At 33.8% G+C, this 17,079-nt stretch overlaps 1 protein-coding gene across 6 annotated transcripts; it reads right to left on the bottom strand.

Moving 5' to 3' along the window:
- Positions 1 to 8,169: 8,169 nt before the first annotated feature.
- On the bottom strand, positions 8,170 to 15,461 carry BNS (bonsai). 6 transcript variants are annotated; one of them, XR_014330313.1, is made up of 7 exons: positions 15,389 to 15,461; positions 15,167 to 15,220; positions 13,314 to 13,415; positions 10,019 to 13,164; positions 9,609 to 9,694; positions 9,297 to 9,373; positions 8,170 to 8,799 (listed from the first exon to the last, which is right to left on the bottom strand). XR_014330313.1 is itself a non-coding variant. In XM_082870122.1 (5 exons), the coding sequence occupies exons 1-4, from the start codon at positions 15,255 to 15,257 to the stop codon at positions 10,051 to 10,053; spliced, it is 264 nt and encodes an 87-aa protein (XP_082726248.1). In that variant the 5' UTR covers positions 15,258 to 15,354; the 3' UTR covers positions 8,170 to 9,694; positions 10,019 to 10,050. The 6 variants fall into 6 exon arrangements, 1 of the variants encoding a protein (XP_082726248.1); XR_014330312.1 differs by having other exon boundaries at positions 9,297 to 9,694; XR_014330309.1 differs by lacking the exon at positions 15,389 to 15,461 and having other exon boundaries at positions 8,170 to 9,373; positions 10,019 to 10,067; positions 13,111 to 13,164; positions 15,167 to 15,355.
- Positions 15,462 to 17,079: the final 1,618 nt, after the last annotated feature.

Below are 17,079 nucleotides of genomic sequence, written 5' to 3'. Positions count from 1 at the left end.
CTGGTTAGATTAGAAAGTTTATATATGTAATGGTATATGTGAGTTCTATGGTTTTAATTTAATCAGAATGTTTAGTCTCTCTTGCATAATTTGTATACTTATTTGGTTCTAATATAATTTTACTATATGAGCATGATTCATAATTTCTTACCATATTTGCATACTCATGAGTCTTTAAGGTTTAGTTAATATTGACATGCTAATTGATATCTAGTTTCTAGTATGATCAACATGTTCAATATTTTTTTTTCCCCGTTCCCCATTCTAGTTTATTTCACATATTAGATTCTAGATTTGTAGGATAATTTGTATGATCTAAAGTTTCTAGAATAATTGCATAATATTATTTCTAAAATGATTTACATGTCAATTGCTAGAAACATTCACATGTTTAATTAATTGGTTATTGGTTTGTTAAAAATTTTCATATACCTCTTCACTACAAGAAAAAGAGCTATATAACATGGAAGCATTTGCGATGGTATATCACTTCCCTTCGCAAAAAGTGATTTTTTGAGACGGTACCACTTGTTGTCGCCAATAAATCGAGTTTCAACAACGGCACCACTTTCTATCACAAAAAAACAAGTTTGTGCGACGGCAACAACTGCAATAGCAAATAATGCATGTTTTTTGCGACTGTAATTCTTGTTGTCACAAATAAAGCTATTTTTTGCGACGGTATGAATTGCAGTCGCAAATAAGAAAGTTTTTGCAATGGTAATAGGTGTCGTCGTAAAAAAAAAAAAATACTGTTTTGATATAACATTTCTCTTTTCATCTATTTTTTCATCTTCATGTCTCTATGTCTCTCTCTCTCTCTCTCTCTCTCTCTCTCAATCACTCATCTCTCATTTCTCTTAATCACTTGTTGAAAGAGGAAAAAGTCAAAAAATGAAATGGGCTCCCTCTCTCTCTCTTTTTCTCTCACTCATCACTCTTCTCTCTAGCTCTCTCATCTCTCTTCACTCTCTATCTCTCTCTCTCTCTCTCTCTCTCTCTCTCTTTCTATGTCTCTCTCTATATCTCTCATTTATCTATTTTTGCTCTCTTTGTCTATCTCTCGTTCATCTCTTGTTTCTCTCTTCTTTTTTCTCTCTCTCTCTCTCTCTCTCTCTCCTTGTTTCTCTCTCTTTCTCACTCATCTATCTTCTCTCTCAATCGTTCATTTCTATAAATCACACTCATCTCTTTCTCTTAGTCCATTGTTATTGAAAGAGGAAAAAGTCAAAAAATAGAATGGGTCTCTCTCTCTCTCTATTTCTCTCTATCTCTGTGTGTGTCTCTCGCTCATCTCTCTTACTCATCTCTCTTCTCTATCTCTCTAATCTCTCTCTCTGTCTCTCATGCTCATCTCTCTCTCTGTCTCTCATGCTCATCTCTCTCTTTCTATGTCTCACTCTCTCTATATCTCTCTCGTTCATCTCTTTTCGTTCTCTCTCTTTCTCTCTCGCGGATCATCTCTTGTTTCTCTCTCTTCCTAGTTCTCATTGCGCAACAAAATGGAGACAGATTTTTTTGGCAAAAAATGAGTTTTTTTGGGACGACAACCTCCCCCGTCGCAAATAAAGTTTTTTGGCGACAGCATCCTCCCCCCGTCACAAATAAAGTTTCGTAGCGATGGCAACCCCCCTTCACAAAAAAAAAAAAAACAAAAAGGTAAATGGTGCCGTTTTGTTGTTTAAATTTTCATTTGTGACGGTGAAACTTGACGTCACAAAAAAAAAAAAACAAAACAAAACAAAACAAAAACAAATCTTAGGCTAAGCTCTTTTTTCCCTTCGCGCTCATTTTTTTCCCCATTCAACCAAAAATCCCCAATCTTAAAAATCCATAATCTTTTGAACCAAAATCCATAACCTCAAAAACCAAAAATCCCCTTCAACCAAAAATCCCCAATCTCTTCCCCTCCCCCCCTCTCTCTCTCTCTCAACTGTGAACAGTGGCCAACGACGGGGAGCGGCAAACGACGACATCGAGCAGCCTGCGATGACGGCGAGCAAGCGATTGACAACGGTAATGGTTCTATGTTTCTTTGTTTTGTTGCTATCTTTTTTCCTTCTTTTTCTCTATTATTTGGCATCTTTTCACATGAGTATTTCGCAACTTGTTTTGCAGCTAACATTCGTTATGGTTCCATTTTGTTGTTGTTGTTACGACTCATCTTTTTCTTAGACCTCACTCAGGCTTTCTTTAAGTTATTAGTGATAATTTGGATAGAGAGATGGTGTAGGCCATAGCCAGATCCAATCTGTGGAGTATGTAAGTATTTTTATTTTGCTTTTGTTGACTTATGCTTTTGCTATTTGTATTACTTGGAATTCATGTTCATGTCTATATAATTTTAGCTTTGATATTGCTACTAAATTTGAACTCATTTTTTTATTTCTGTGTCTATAGGCCACTCTTCCACGATTCCTATCCAAAGAACTGTCCATTGAAGAAGGAGAATCAGTACTGAAAAAGAGTATCAAATTGGCTGTTGAAGTGTGTGATAAGTCCTGGGATGCCAAGAAGAGAATTTCTGAACATAGCTGTAACGGGGCTTTGGTTGCAGCCTCCATTGGAAGCTACGGTGCTTATCTTACTAATGGTTCATAGTACAAGTGTACGCTAGAATTTGATGCGTCTCCAAAATATATGTAGGGTTCCCTTACGTCATCAATAATCTATAAGCTTTGTAGTTTGGTTATAAAGGTTTTGCTTTGAATACTCAATTAAGTTGTAACAGATGGTTGTGTGTTTTGCAGCGGGTGTTATGGACCTCATGTGGATTTGGATAAGCTGAAGGATTTTCGTCGCTGCAAATTGCAAGTTCTTGTGGAAGCGTGTCTAGATTTGATTGCCTTTGAGACCATTCCCAACAAACTAGAGGCTCAGGCATGCTCTCTCATCAATACTGCTGACAGAAATGGTATCACCAACCAAAGTTTGTCTTTACAAGCTTGATTTGGTCCTGAGACTCCTTAGATGCCTTGGTCAGCGAGGATGAGAATTGTGCTGTGACTTATTTCTTGCTTGCTCTCTTAAAAAGTGCAAAAAAATGTGTAGACTGAAAATAAATAAATAAATAAATAAATAAATAAATTTGCTGAGTGGACTATAATGACCCATTGTTCTCTCTATTGTGGGTTTTTATTTGTTAGATAGATGGGAATAGAATAAAGGAAGTTGCTTGAGGGAATTTGAATTTTTTTTTTATATATTTTAAATTTATTCTTTTTTTCTTATTAAAATCTTCTAGTTTAGAATTAGAATGATCTAAATAAATAAAAATTGACAAAAAATTATGAAAACTAAACACAAAAAATTAAACAACTAAAAAAATTGTTGGGATATTCTTTCTACTTGGTTTATCTTCATTTACTTTTGGGCATGTAAGTTGCTCCTTGATGATAAAAGCAACCTCCTGTTAATTTGAGTAATAAAGGCCTAATTAGAATTATTTGTGTTTCAAAATAGTTTGTTTTACGCTTTAAAATGGAGATATACACTTTCATTCCTGTGTGGAACTCTTCTTGGTGTCTAGAAGAGAAATGTAAAATTTGCTGGTAAAACCACAAAACTTCCAGCCTTACTCTTTTTAGACTGGAAAGTTGGTGCAATCAAACTATAGCAGTCTGTACAATTATAAATATGTAATTCGGGTGCTAGTTCTGCTGCCATTAATTTCTGAAACTTAGGCTTGAAATAAGTTAACTCCGCCGGGGTTGTTAACAACTCCGCCGGTCCCAAGCCCGAGTTAAGGAGGAGGGTTGTGTGTTAGGTAGCCGACAGCCAACACGTAAAAAAGCCGCTCGGATCCCTTATGAAAATGAATCCTACTTTGAATCGTTTAAATGCTAGGTCGTTCCCCTCAAGTGACGCGTTGCGCCTGCCTCCGGGTGTTTCGAAAAGTGAGCAAGGGGCGCCGCATCGACGGCCGGGTGCGGTGAAAAATGGGCAAAGATTTCCGCGCTTTTCTGGACGAGCGCGGGTAAGGAAGCTAGTCCAAGACTATAGGTTTAGGGTAGCCACTTGGAACATAGGAACCTTAACTGGTAAGACTATGGAATTGGTAGATGATTTGATTAGGAGGAGAGTTAGTATAGCTTGCATACAAGAAACTAAATGGACGGGAGAAAAAGCTAGAGAAATTAAGGATACCGGTTTTAAACTATATTATAGTGGTAAGGATAGACGCAGGAATGGGGTAGGAATCATAATTGTCAAGGGTCTTGTGGAAAGTGTAGTGGCGGTCACTAGGAAAGGAGATAGGATTATGCTAGTTAAACTAGTTATTGGAGGGAATATAGTGAACATTATTAGCGCATACGCCCCTCAAATAGGGTTAGATGATCAGACTAAGAGGGATTTTTGGGAGCAAATGGATGAGATCTTACAGGAGATACCCGTAGGAGAGAACCTGGTTGTAGGTGGAGATTTTAATGGCCATGTGGGCATAGATAAACTAGGTTATGCAAGGGTGCATGGTGGATACGATTTTGGTGACAGAAATGAGGCTGGAGAGAGTATCTTAGATTTTGCGTTGGCTTCTGACCTGGCCGTGGCCAATACTATGTATAAGAAGAGGGAGGAGCATTTGATAACCTTTAAGAGTGGATTAGTTAAGAGTCAAATAGATTACTTCTTAGTGAGAAAAGTGGACCGCCTAAAATGCAATAATTGTAAGGTGATTCCTGAAGAGAGTCTGGTCTCTCAACAAAGGATTTTGGTACTAGATTTATGTTTTAAAGGGCAATACCAAGCTAAGAAGGCTGGTGGGCGTCGTAGGACGAGATGGTGGGACCTAAAAGGGGATAAACTAGAAATATTTAAGAATCGAATGGATAAGGAAGGTACTTGGGACTTAGAAGGTGATGCTAACACTATGTGGAACCCAATGGCCAATTGTATGAGGAGAATCTCAAGGGAAGTGCTTGGAGAGTCGAAAGGAACGGGAACCAGTTCTAAGGAAACTTGGTGGTGGAGGGAAGAGGTTCAAGCGGTAGTTAAGGCAAAAAAAAGAGTGCTTTAAAAAGTGGCAAAAGGATAGAACTGAGGAAAACCTTAAGAGCTATAGATTAGCTAATGAGGAGGTCAAGAAAGTAGTGAGAGAAACCAAGTTAAAAGTATATGATGACCTATACACTAGACTAGATAGTAAGAAGGGAGAGAAGAAGGTATACAAACTTGCTAAGATACGAGAGAGAAAAACAAGAGATTTTAATCAAGTAAAGTACATCAAGAGTGAGGATTCTAAGGTATTGGTGAAGGATGATGAGATTAAGGAAAGATGGAAGAATTATTTTGAGAAACTATTAAATGAGGAACATGGAGGTACGACAACAAGGGAAGAAATAGCCAGTAATACGATAAACCAAGACTATAGGTTCTATCGCAGGATTAGGAACTTTGAAGTGGAAATTGCACTTAAGAAGATAAAATCAAATAAGGCTTTAGGACCCGATGATATCCCTATTGAAACTTGGAAGTGTTTGGGTAAAAAGGGAGTTGGTTAGTTGACTAGGTTGTTTAGCAAAATTTTGTTGACTAGGAACATGCCAGATGAGTGGAGGAAGAGTATTTTAGTGCCAATCTATAAGAATAAAGGTGATGTCCAGAATTGTAACAACTATAGAGGAATCAAGCTAATGTGTCATATAATGATAGTGTGGGAGAGGGTGATGGAACGCCGATTGCGAGATATAACAGAAGTGTCAGAGAATCAATTTGGGTTTATGCCTAGTAGGTCAACAATGGAAGCGATCTATCTTTTGAGGAGAGTAATAGAAAAGTATAAAAAAAAAAAAAAAAAAGAGACATTCATATGGTGTTTATCGACCTTGAGAAAGCATATGACAGAGTGCCCCGGGATATAATATGGTGGGTGTTAGAGAAGAAAGAGGTGACAAAATGTTACATTGACGTGATTAGGGACATATATGAAGGGGTGGTGACCACCATTAGATCGCCAGCTGGAGAGACAAATGAATGTCCTATCACTGTAGGGTTACACCAAAGATCTACCTTAAGTCCTTATCTTTTTGCTTTAGTTATGGACGAGTTGACGATAAATATTCAAGATGACGTGCCATGGTGCATGCTTTTTGCAGACGATATTGTGCTAGTGGATGAGACTAAAGAATGAGTTAACACAAAGTTAGAGATTTGGAGAAAAGCTCTTGAATCTAAAGGATTTTGGATAAGCAGAACTAAGACAGAATACATGGAGTGTAAATTTAGTAACAGTAACAATGAAAGCAGAGGAGAAGTGAAGATTGAGAACCAAGAATTGCCTAAGAGTGAACATTTTCGTTATCTAGGGTCGATTATCACAACAGCGGGAGAGATTGATGCAGATGTGCCCCATAGGATTAAGGCGGGATGGTGTAAGTGGAGAAGTGCGTCTGGGGTATTGTGCGATAAACGAATACCCACTAGACTAAAAGATAAGTTTTATAGAATGGCTATTAGACCAGCTATGTTGTATGGGATAGAGTGTTGGGCAACCAATAAACAACATGTAGATAAGATGAGTGTGGCTGAGATGAGGATGCTAAGGTGGATGTGTGGTAAGACTAGACAAGACAGGATTAGGAATGAGTGTATTCGGGAATGGGTAAGAGTAGCACCGATAGGAGATAGGTTGAGAGAGAATCGTTTGAGATGGTTTGGTCATATTCAACGGAGACCAACAGAGGCAGTAGTGAAGAGATGCGATACTGTAACGGTAGATGGAAGTGTTAGGGGACAAGGTAGGCCTAGATTAACGTTGACTAGCGTTTTAAATAGAGATATGAATCTACTTAATTTGACTAATGAAATGGCCTTTGATAGGGCCGCGTGGAGAAGAAGGATTCATGTAGCCGACCCCATTTGATGGGACTTAAGGCTTGGTTTGGTTTGGTTGGTACCCTTGAAATAAGTTAGATGACAATCTAGTGAGTACTTTTTAATCTTTTCTGTAGGGTGTACGTGTTTGATGGAGCACTCTAAAGGCAACTAGAATAACACGAATTCAAAACTTCAAAGCAAGTGCATGTGTGCAACATTATTGTTATGGTAGCATCTTAACAACTGATTCGATTCATGTACTAAAAATATTTTGAGAGCTTTCTTGGCTAAACTTGTGGAAATAATGTATATAATTGCTGATCAACCGATTTTATTATTTTGAACAATAGTAGAACTAGAGTAATGGGTCAAAGCATGTTATTTAAAAGTATGCCAATATTTGGTTTATTGCTCCAAATTTTGTTCTATATCCCAAAAATGTAGTATGATACTCTGTGAGTATATAGTAGAATCCAGATCTGCAAGGAAATGTAGAGGTGGCTGATCAAATTAATTGTTTCTTTTTTCTCTATTAGTTTTTTGGGTGCTTAAATTTTAAATGGATTTTTTTTTTGTCCCCAGGTTGATGTACACTTCGACTTCAATTGAACTATCTCATCAGGTATCAAGAAAAACTAATAAGATTTTAGATGTTCTTAGCTTCCTCACTCTTTTCTGTCTCATTTGCTTTTATTTAAAATAGAAAGTATTTTTAACTAGCCTCGTGTGTTTATGGGTTTCCAGGGAGTCAAGAGGGAAACAAGTTGATATTAACTAATGAAGCAATTGGAGTACCTTAATCTCGTTATGTGAACCTTAATCTCGTTATGTGAAGCAATTGGTACATCTCCTACACATTGATATATATAAACATGTACACAATCACACACGTGGATCAAGTTAAGGGTGAGCTTACTGAAAACCCATATTAGTGTTAGGGGGTTGAGGTTGAGGTTGAGGTTGAAGTTGAAGTTGAGCCAACTGAAAACCGGATATGTTATATTCGTTATATGGGTTGTTGGTAGAGGTTGTGGCTAAACCTATTGAAAACCCAAATATATTATTTTATTTATTGTAGCATTATTGACCTGACCAATGCGTTATGATTATTGATTTTGTTAGAATCAACTCCTTCAAACTCACATCATATAAGATGATACTTAGGCTTAAGGGTCAATGTTGCTGAAAATGTTATTGGAAAGACAGCCTCTTTGCACCTCCTCCCTCCCATAAGGATGCCGCGCCGGCCCTGAGATTTGTGAGGTCTAAGGTGAATTATCAAAATAGGGCCTCTCTAATATATATATACTAGTGTATGCCCGTGCCTAAAGGCACGATGAAAATAATGTTGGATTAATCTTCTTCTGTCCAATCTTTTATGTAGTACGTGAAAAATTTATTCACAAAATAATTTCAAAGAAAAATTGTTCCTTTCTTGTACCATCACTGTTATACTTACCTAAGCTATCAATCTTTCTTGTTCTAATTGAGGAGAGTTGGTCTCATTTGAACTACGGCTAAAATTTAAAAAGAATATAATTTCAGTGATTGCAATATTAACAAACCATCTCTCATGTCAACTATTAATAGGTAATGTTTAAAAAGAAAAGGCATGGAAAGGAAAATCGTGCATTGCTACTCACTCCCATTCTGCAAAATTAAAGTGTATCAAAGCCCAAAATGTAGCATGAAAAATGTATAAATTAGTTAAATAAAATGTATGATTAGCAAACTCATGAACATATTACACTCAAGTTTCAGTAGTATTAGTTAGTTACAACACTCATTTCACTTTACTAAGCTTAAGTCTCAGACTCTTCATATTACACTTCTCTCTTGCTAATTACTAAGGAAGAGAAAAATAGAAAGTAAAAACCAAAAAAAAAAAAAAAAGAAGAAACTACACCTTAATCAACAAAACCACCTCTTTGGGCAATCAGCTAACCCTCCAATCAAGCATATATGTCTATGGATTACACCAATCTGAAAACATCAAGCACTATCTATAATAGTTGCAAAAGCAAAAATCATCAAGCACTAATTGAAAGTTCCAAACACATTATTAGATTTTAGCTCTTAAACACATTATCAAGTACTAATATTTATAAATGCCTCCCTCCATCATCAAGCACTAACGATTCAGCAAATATATTTAATTTCTAAAATTGAGAATGTCAATCTTTTAGAGACATGGAATTCAGCACATAGGTTTTTTTTTTTTATCAGCAATTCAGCACATAGGTAGATAACTTTTCAAGATGCAATTTGCCTCACACCATTTTATTCATTTATCTGCACTTTTTGCCTCCCTCTATCTCTACTCTCCCACATCCCACACTCACACACCCTCTCTGTTTTTTAATCTATATAGCAAATATTTTATGCACCCAAACACGTGGGGTTCACACGAGAAACTACTATATATAAAAAAATGTTTCAGAGACACATCCATATAGAGGGAAAAAGAGAGATTTACTGACCAAGAAAAATGTTCTTTCTTTGATAACCTTCATGGATATCTTTGGCACCGCAATGCAAGGAGCATCATTTCAAAAATCTTTAAACCACAATCTCAAAAGAAAGATTTCATAAACTCACAACTGAGATCCAATTGAGAGCATTCAACCTATTTAGAAGTAGTGCAAACAAAAAATAAAAAAAATGCTAATTTTTTTGGTGTTTCCCAAAAACAATAAATAATAATAAAAATAATTAGCAAAGAGAACATTATCCAAAAAATAGATAAATTCATAAACTCAACCTAGCCAAGCAAAGGAAAACTTTTTCCTTACCCCAGTTCAAAAGTTTAGCAAAGGGAAACTTTTTCCTCAACCAAAAGTTTGATCATTCGATTAATCTCTCCCTCACCTTCCATTCCCTGTGAATTAATAAACGCATCAAATAGAGAAACAATTTATCAAGCATTTGGTGAACATTGTAGTAGCAGAAATTATATAGTGGTAAAACTAATTATTTTGAACTTCAATTATTGCAAACCATACTGAAATACTTAGAATGGAATGAATAACAATAAATTTAATTAAAATAACTGGAAATAGGTTGTAATTTATTCCAAGTGACTTGAGGAAGTTGGTCTTTGAACTATGGAAATCGAGTAAAAGATTAAATCATCAACTTACAACATCATGAATGTACAAAAAATAAAAAATAGAAGCAAAAAAAGGGATGGAATCTTGATTACCTCTATTGATGGAGCCTTTAGAACTATTCTCCTCACCAGATTCTGATGCCTCCGTCACATGTACAAAGCATTAAGAATAAAAACATCAGCCTTACATGAATTGATAATTTCTCTACAACACTCCAACTTAACAAAAAATTGTGCATTGATGTTAGGAGAAAAGATCTTTCATACTAAAACTAATTCCCTGATAAAAATAAATAAATAAAAAATAAAAAAAAGACAGAAAACTACAACAATAAAAGGTGGGTGTGCCCAACACAGATGAAGGAGCTGAAGGGTTTGCAGAATTCGAAAGGAAGATTCATCTTAATTTTATATATATTTCATCAACAACAACAACAACAAAAATAAATAAATAAATCTATAAATAAAACTAACAAAGCTCCACTGACTTATGGATATAATGTTAAGGGGATAAAGAGATATGAAAAACTAACAAAAGAGGAAGGGAGAAAGTCAAAAGATGGCATATAGTAATCTTAAAGACCTTAAAAGGGTTGTGTGAACCCTTTTCCAACAATAAAAAACTAAAAAGTAAAGTCAAACATCGATTTTAAGGAATCGAATTGATTCACTTCACGATTTACCGATTTGGTTCACCGATTCACCTACGATTCATGGCTATTTGCGATTCATACAACTTGACGAAAACAAAAAATCACATAGTGAACCCAAATAAAAATTTTGAGGCATTTTGGAGACCCATTTTAGAAAAAATTTTGAGAGACCTATGTGAGGCATTTTACAGAACATAGTGAATGCATACAAAGAGACACACATAAAACAAAAAAAGCCAAAAAAAAAAAAAAAAGAAGTTTCGATGGATTTTCATAAGATTATGGGTATGTTTGGTTTGGATTTGTAGAGTAATTTTGGGAAAAATTTTCTAAAAAAATTGTTTGGTTTGTAAATTTTCCAAAACAATTTTAATAAACTATATAAACTATTTTAATATAAGCAGCTAGCATGGTGTTCATAAGTTTAGAATTATATAAACTATTTTAATTGAGCCATTTTACCAAACATGGTGTATGCATGAAGACACACAAAATATAGAGGGGTGAAGAGACATATTTTAATTGAGGCAATATAAATGATAAACAAATCACATAATATAAATGAGAAACACAATCAAACCCGAATGAGAAACAAATCACATAAAAAATTAGACACCCAACGAAAACCCAAATAAAAATTTTGAGGCATTTTGGAGACCCATTTTAGAAAAATATTTCAAAGACCTATGTGAGGCATTTTACAGAACATAGTGAATGCATACAAAGAGACACACATAAAACAAAAAAAGCCGAAAAAAAAAATATATATTTTGATGGATTTTCATAAGATTATATGTTCGCAAGTAGAATTATATAAGCAGCTAGCATGGTGTTCATAAGCTTAGAATTATATAAACTATTTTAATTGAGCCATTTTACCGAACATGGTGTATGCATGAAGACACACACAAAATATAGAGGGGTGAAGAGCCATATTTTAATTGAGGCAATACAAATGAGAAACAAATCACATAATATAAATGAGAAATACAATCAAACCCGAATGAGAAACAAATCACATAAAAAATTAGACACCTAACGAAAACCCAAATAAAAATTTTGAGGCATTTAAGAGACCCATTTTAGAAAAATATTTCAGAGGCCTATGTGAGGCATTTTACTGAACATAGTGAATGCATACAAAGAGACATAAAACAAAAAAAGCCGAAAAAGAAAAATTAAAAAAAAAATGTTTTGATGGATTTTCATAAAAAAAAAATAAAAAATGCTTTGATGGATTTTCATAAGATTATATGTTCTGAAGTAGAATTATATAAGCAGCTAGCATGGTGTATAAACTATTTTAATAAACTATATAAACTATTTTAATATAAGCAGCTAGCATGGTGTTCATAAGTTTAGGATTATATAAACTATTTTAATTGAGCCATTTTACCGAACATGGTGTATGTATGAAGACACACACAAAATATAGAGGGATGAAGAGACATATTTTAATTGAGGCAATATAAATGAGAAACAAATTGTATTGAAATCTACAGGCATAAGAAACATAAGTATTGAAAATTTTAAAATCAAAATAACAAATTGTAATTGAGAGAGACAGTTGAGATGAGATGAAATGAACATAAAGATGAGACTCAAACAGATGTTGTAGTTTCAAATTGTGAAACTGAAATCAAAATACATAAAGAAAAAAATGATGAGGTATGGACAGAAACAATATATTCTGTCCACAAAATCACATATTTTTTTCAAAATTACTTGGGATTCTGAACCCATTTGGTATCATTTGCCATGATTATTATATAGATTAATTGTGAAAAAAAAAAAAAAAAGCAAAGCCCATTTGATTTCTAAATCAACTCATGACCATTCACATGACGGAAATCAAATCAGCCGAGAAATAACAAACAAATTTTAAAGGGGAGGAGTTGATACATTCTCTTTTTATTAGGAGTTCTACACAATTTCTGTTTAGATTTTTAGTTATTCTTCCTAATTTTTAATTGTTCAGGTAGGTTATCTTATCTCCTGATTTGTAACTCATTTAAGTTTGTCAACTACATGTAAGGAATTTTCCTATTTTGTTAGGACTTACCATTGTATTGAGGCCTGTTGTATACGCAAGTAAATAATGAGATAGTGCGTGGAGTAATTCCCTAGTACCTTGGTGTATTTTCATTACAGATTTTGGTTCCCTCAATGTAACCAAATTAACCATTCCACCTACCTTTCCTTTTTTACTATCTTGTTAGCATTTACAACTCTTAAAGATAAGGACTCCATCAACCAGCCAGCCCATACCAGAAAACCAAAACAACACAATGCCACATGTCATTGTGGATAAATTGTGGGACTCTAGCATTTCTCAATAACCCATAGAATCTTCCAACCCATCTTCGGGTTAGAATCATATTGTGCAATCAAAACCTTCCATTGATCAATAACAGTATACATTTGATGATCAAGCACTAAAGCATACTACCCTAAACAGAAAAATAATGGAAACCCACAAATTTCCAAATGCAATCAGACAAATGAAAGTTACTATGTAGTTAGAAGACATACTTGACTCTTCAGTGTCGTCAGATCGCGAAATCATCACTGGTGGTAATGCAAGATCTATAACAGTGAAGTAAATGCAATTTCAACAAAATTTTCATTCAAAAAATCATGCAGACAAACTGAAAGACTGTATGCTTGTAAATTTGAAAACAGGGAAACGAAAAAATGAAGAATAAAGTTAATAAGAATATCTATAACCCATTTACCATCATCAGAAAGAGTGACTCGCATCCATTCCTCATCAACAATATCTATAAGAACACCCAGGCTCAGTTCTGCCATGCTCGGTCCGTACTTCAGATAATCTCCTTTCACAAATATAGAATTAAAGAACAATAAAATTTAATTATAGATAAAATCAAATCCACTCCACAATCACTAAACCCAACGGTATAAAATTTGGAACAACAAAATAATTCACTCCACAATCAAATTTTTTTCAACATTCCTTATTTAATTTACTTGATAATCTGAACCCATTTTGTAAATTAGAAATCACATAATAGGTTCACATATTATAGGTTCACATAAAATTTTACCACAAATTTTACCATAAATTACACAATAGGTTCACATAATATAAATCACATAAATCACATAAATCATATAAATCACACAATCAAACCCGAATGAGAAACAAATCACATAAAAACTTAGACACCCAACGAAAACCCAAATAAAAATTTTGAGGCATTTTACAGAACATAAAACAAAGAAACCTTAGATACCGATCTCTAAAGGCACAAAGAGACACACATAAAACAAAGAGAGAAACCTTAGATATGCGTAGAAAATGGAGGAAAATTTTGAAGAGGATACCGACCTCTTTCTTGTTGGTTGCGTCGACCGATCTATCGATCTACAGTGCAATAAATTACGAACACAAAATTACCGACCTCTTTCTTGTTGGTTAAGTCTAAAAAATTGCGAACATTTGTAATAGTGCAAACAAACAAACAAACCAAAATATGAACACATAATAAATTATACGAAAACATAATAAATTATAAACACATAAACACGAAAATAGGAACACCATTTTTTTTTTAAACACACACACGCACACAAATTAAGTAAACAAACAAACCAAATTTTTTAAAATTGAATTTATGCACAATTTGTATATACAAAATCTTTTTATATAATACACCTAATATTTTCTTAGTTGATGATTCAAATTATTATTATTATTATTTTCAGGATCTTAGAGTTTGCTAGGGATGAGTAATTGAGTTAATACTGTAGGAGTAGACATTCTTATGGGATGATTTTTGAATATTGGAATTATAATTTATTTAGAAATAATCTGGAAAGGTGATTGGTATGTATATAGCTAATTCGGTTGCTTCCTGGAGTATATTAAAAAAGATTAGCCTTGGTAAACTGACCAAAAGATTAGCCTTGCTTCCTGGTGATTGGTATTTATCTAGAAACCTATTTCAAAACCAAAATATAGAGCCGCAAACATACAAACCAAAATCATACAAATCCGAAATCAAAATACATAAATAGAAATACATAAATACCAAAATACAGAGATTCGAAAACTTATTTCAAAATCAAAACTGAAATCATACAAACCCATTTCAAAATCAAAACCGAAATCATTCAAACCCATTTCAAAATCAAAATTAAAACTGAAACCATGTCGAAATCATATGCAGAATTCTGTAGAAATCATATGAATTAATTAGACAATGAATTAAGTGGTCTAGTAGTTAAGCCGCCTCTGTCCCCATTACAATTGCCTCCTAAAAAAAAAGGCTATAATTGCTGTTTGTCATTGTATATTTTGACTTGTGTAGAAGAATAATATAGACATTCAAAGTCAGCTTCAGACCAACCAACTTAGATGCATATTATATGTAATGAATACAAAATTCAAAGTCAACAACCAACTTGATCGCAGATTATGTAACGAATACAGAGCTTAATGCAATAGATGTGTTTTGACTGAAATTGTTGCTGAAAACAATTGAATTCTATTAGTGAAGACAAAAAAACATAGCAAAACAATATTTGAATTACAACTTGACATAGTTTACAACAACGTTTATACCTTGGGGACAAATAGCCGTTCTACTTGAGACCAAGGGATTGATCAGCCAAAATTCTACAGAATTCATATGCAAAATTCTTGCCGAAATCATATGCAGAATTCTTCTTCAGTTTTACTCAATAGCAAAGCAATATATCAGTTGGCTCAATATCGAAGCAAAAGCCAAACGTTGACAAAGTAACAACAAAAGAAAAACAATAAGAACCAAAGTAATAAACTAACCAAGCAGCCGAGCAGGATGTCGAGCAGCCGAAGTGAATAGCCGAGCAGCCAAAGTGATGAAGGCAAAAGCTGAGAGAGGAAAAAAAAATTCAAGAGGAAGAACAATTACTCGAAGAAGAAAAATTCAAGAAGAAACTCTTGGTATTCCTCCATGTGAATGAAGAAAATTTGTAATGATAATTTGTAATGTTGTGAATTGGTTGATTCCTATTCATGAAAATGCTAATTTGTAATAACTCTTGGTATTCTTCCATGTGAATGAAATGCTAATCATGAAAATTTCTGATGACTATTCAACTGGATAGTTATTGTAAGTTTTAGGATGTGCAGTTAAGTAGCTTGAACTGAATAAATTTTCTTTTGGCAGCAAATTAAAAGGAAAAAGGAAGGAGGAGAAGAGGATGACCCAAGAAGAGATGCTTCTGGAAGCAGCTCAAACAGGTTTTATGCTATAAGTTTGATTTGAAGAGATAGTCTACCAATTTTACTTGTGGGATGATCTCAGATATCCATGATCTCAGATAGTCTACCAAAAATTCAAGAAGAATACTAAAGTCATGTTTTCAATAACTCTATTGAACCCAGCAATTAAAAACTATAGTTAAGAACCTAGCAGTTAAGAACTGAACATCTCAATATATATATATATATATATCATTCAAATAACTCAATATCATCCAGAATTTCTTTTGAACCCAATATATATATCATTCAAATAACTCAAAATCCAAACCCAAAAACAGAAAAACAGAGCAAGGAAAATGTGAGCCAGACGGTAGACAGAGAGGGAAATGGAACCACTTAAATTGCTATTTCCCCAACTTTTGATCCTTTTGATGCTCAAAAGTATTTCTTATCCATACTTTTTTTGAAAAAACAAATGCAATTGAAAGAACATTTTAGCTCACAGACTGGGTTATCAAAGCATTTGTATCACAACACAAACTTCTATTATTTTCATTTTTTTCCCCTGAAGGCAAATGAAATCAAATTATGAATCGGATATATGACATAGTAGTTGATTTCACAAAGGGATTATCTCATTCCTGATCGACATATAATCCAAGTAGCAATAGGAAGTTGCATATTCTTTTCCAACCTTCTCAAATCAATTTCGCATGTTATCATCAAATGCTATAACAATATATACAATACACACCTCACTATCTGCTTCTCTCAACTCTGCAGCAGTATTTGTCTGTCCTTCATTCACATTATATTTTCTACAAAATGGTATAGCCAAGCCAAGCTTCTCATCAGAGCGTAGGAATGGGAAGGTAAAGAGGGTATGGGAAGACAGATGGTGGACAGAGGGTATGGGGGAGACACAGAAATGTGTTAGGCGGGAAATGTTAGCCATCCAAAGCAAATCTAAACCATTGAAATAAACTTGGGATTAATCTCAGCCATTGGATCAAAATGTATCTCACATACATTTTTGACATAAATTCAAAAACCTTTATGACTTATTATATAGATTTTTTAATAAAAAATTTATGCATAAAATAATAAGTATCGATAAATTTTTTATTTAAGTTTACATGCACATATAATCATTAAAATTATAAATTAAAATTTACTTTCATATATTAAGATATGAAGAAATCAGTACAATGACTCAAAAACATAAAAAATTGGTTTTGTTACTTTATAGTTTAACAAACACTTCAATCCACAAATCACAAATATTT

Source organism: Camellia sinensis, chromosome 5, assembly GCF_055761805.1.
Source record: "Camellia sinensis isolate YWXY chromosome 5, ASM5576180v1, whole genome shotgun sequence".
In the NCBI taxonomy this organism is placed as follows: domain Eukaryota; kingdom Viridiplantae; phylum Streptophyta; class Magnoliopsida; order Ericales; family Theaceae; genus Camellia; species Camellia sinensis.
Note: the sequence above shows the minus strand (reverse complement) of the source record. Positions and strands in the feature narration are given on the sequence as shown.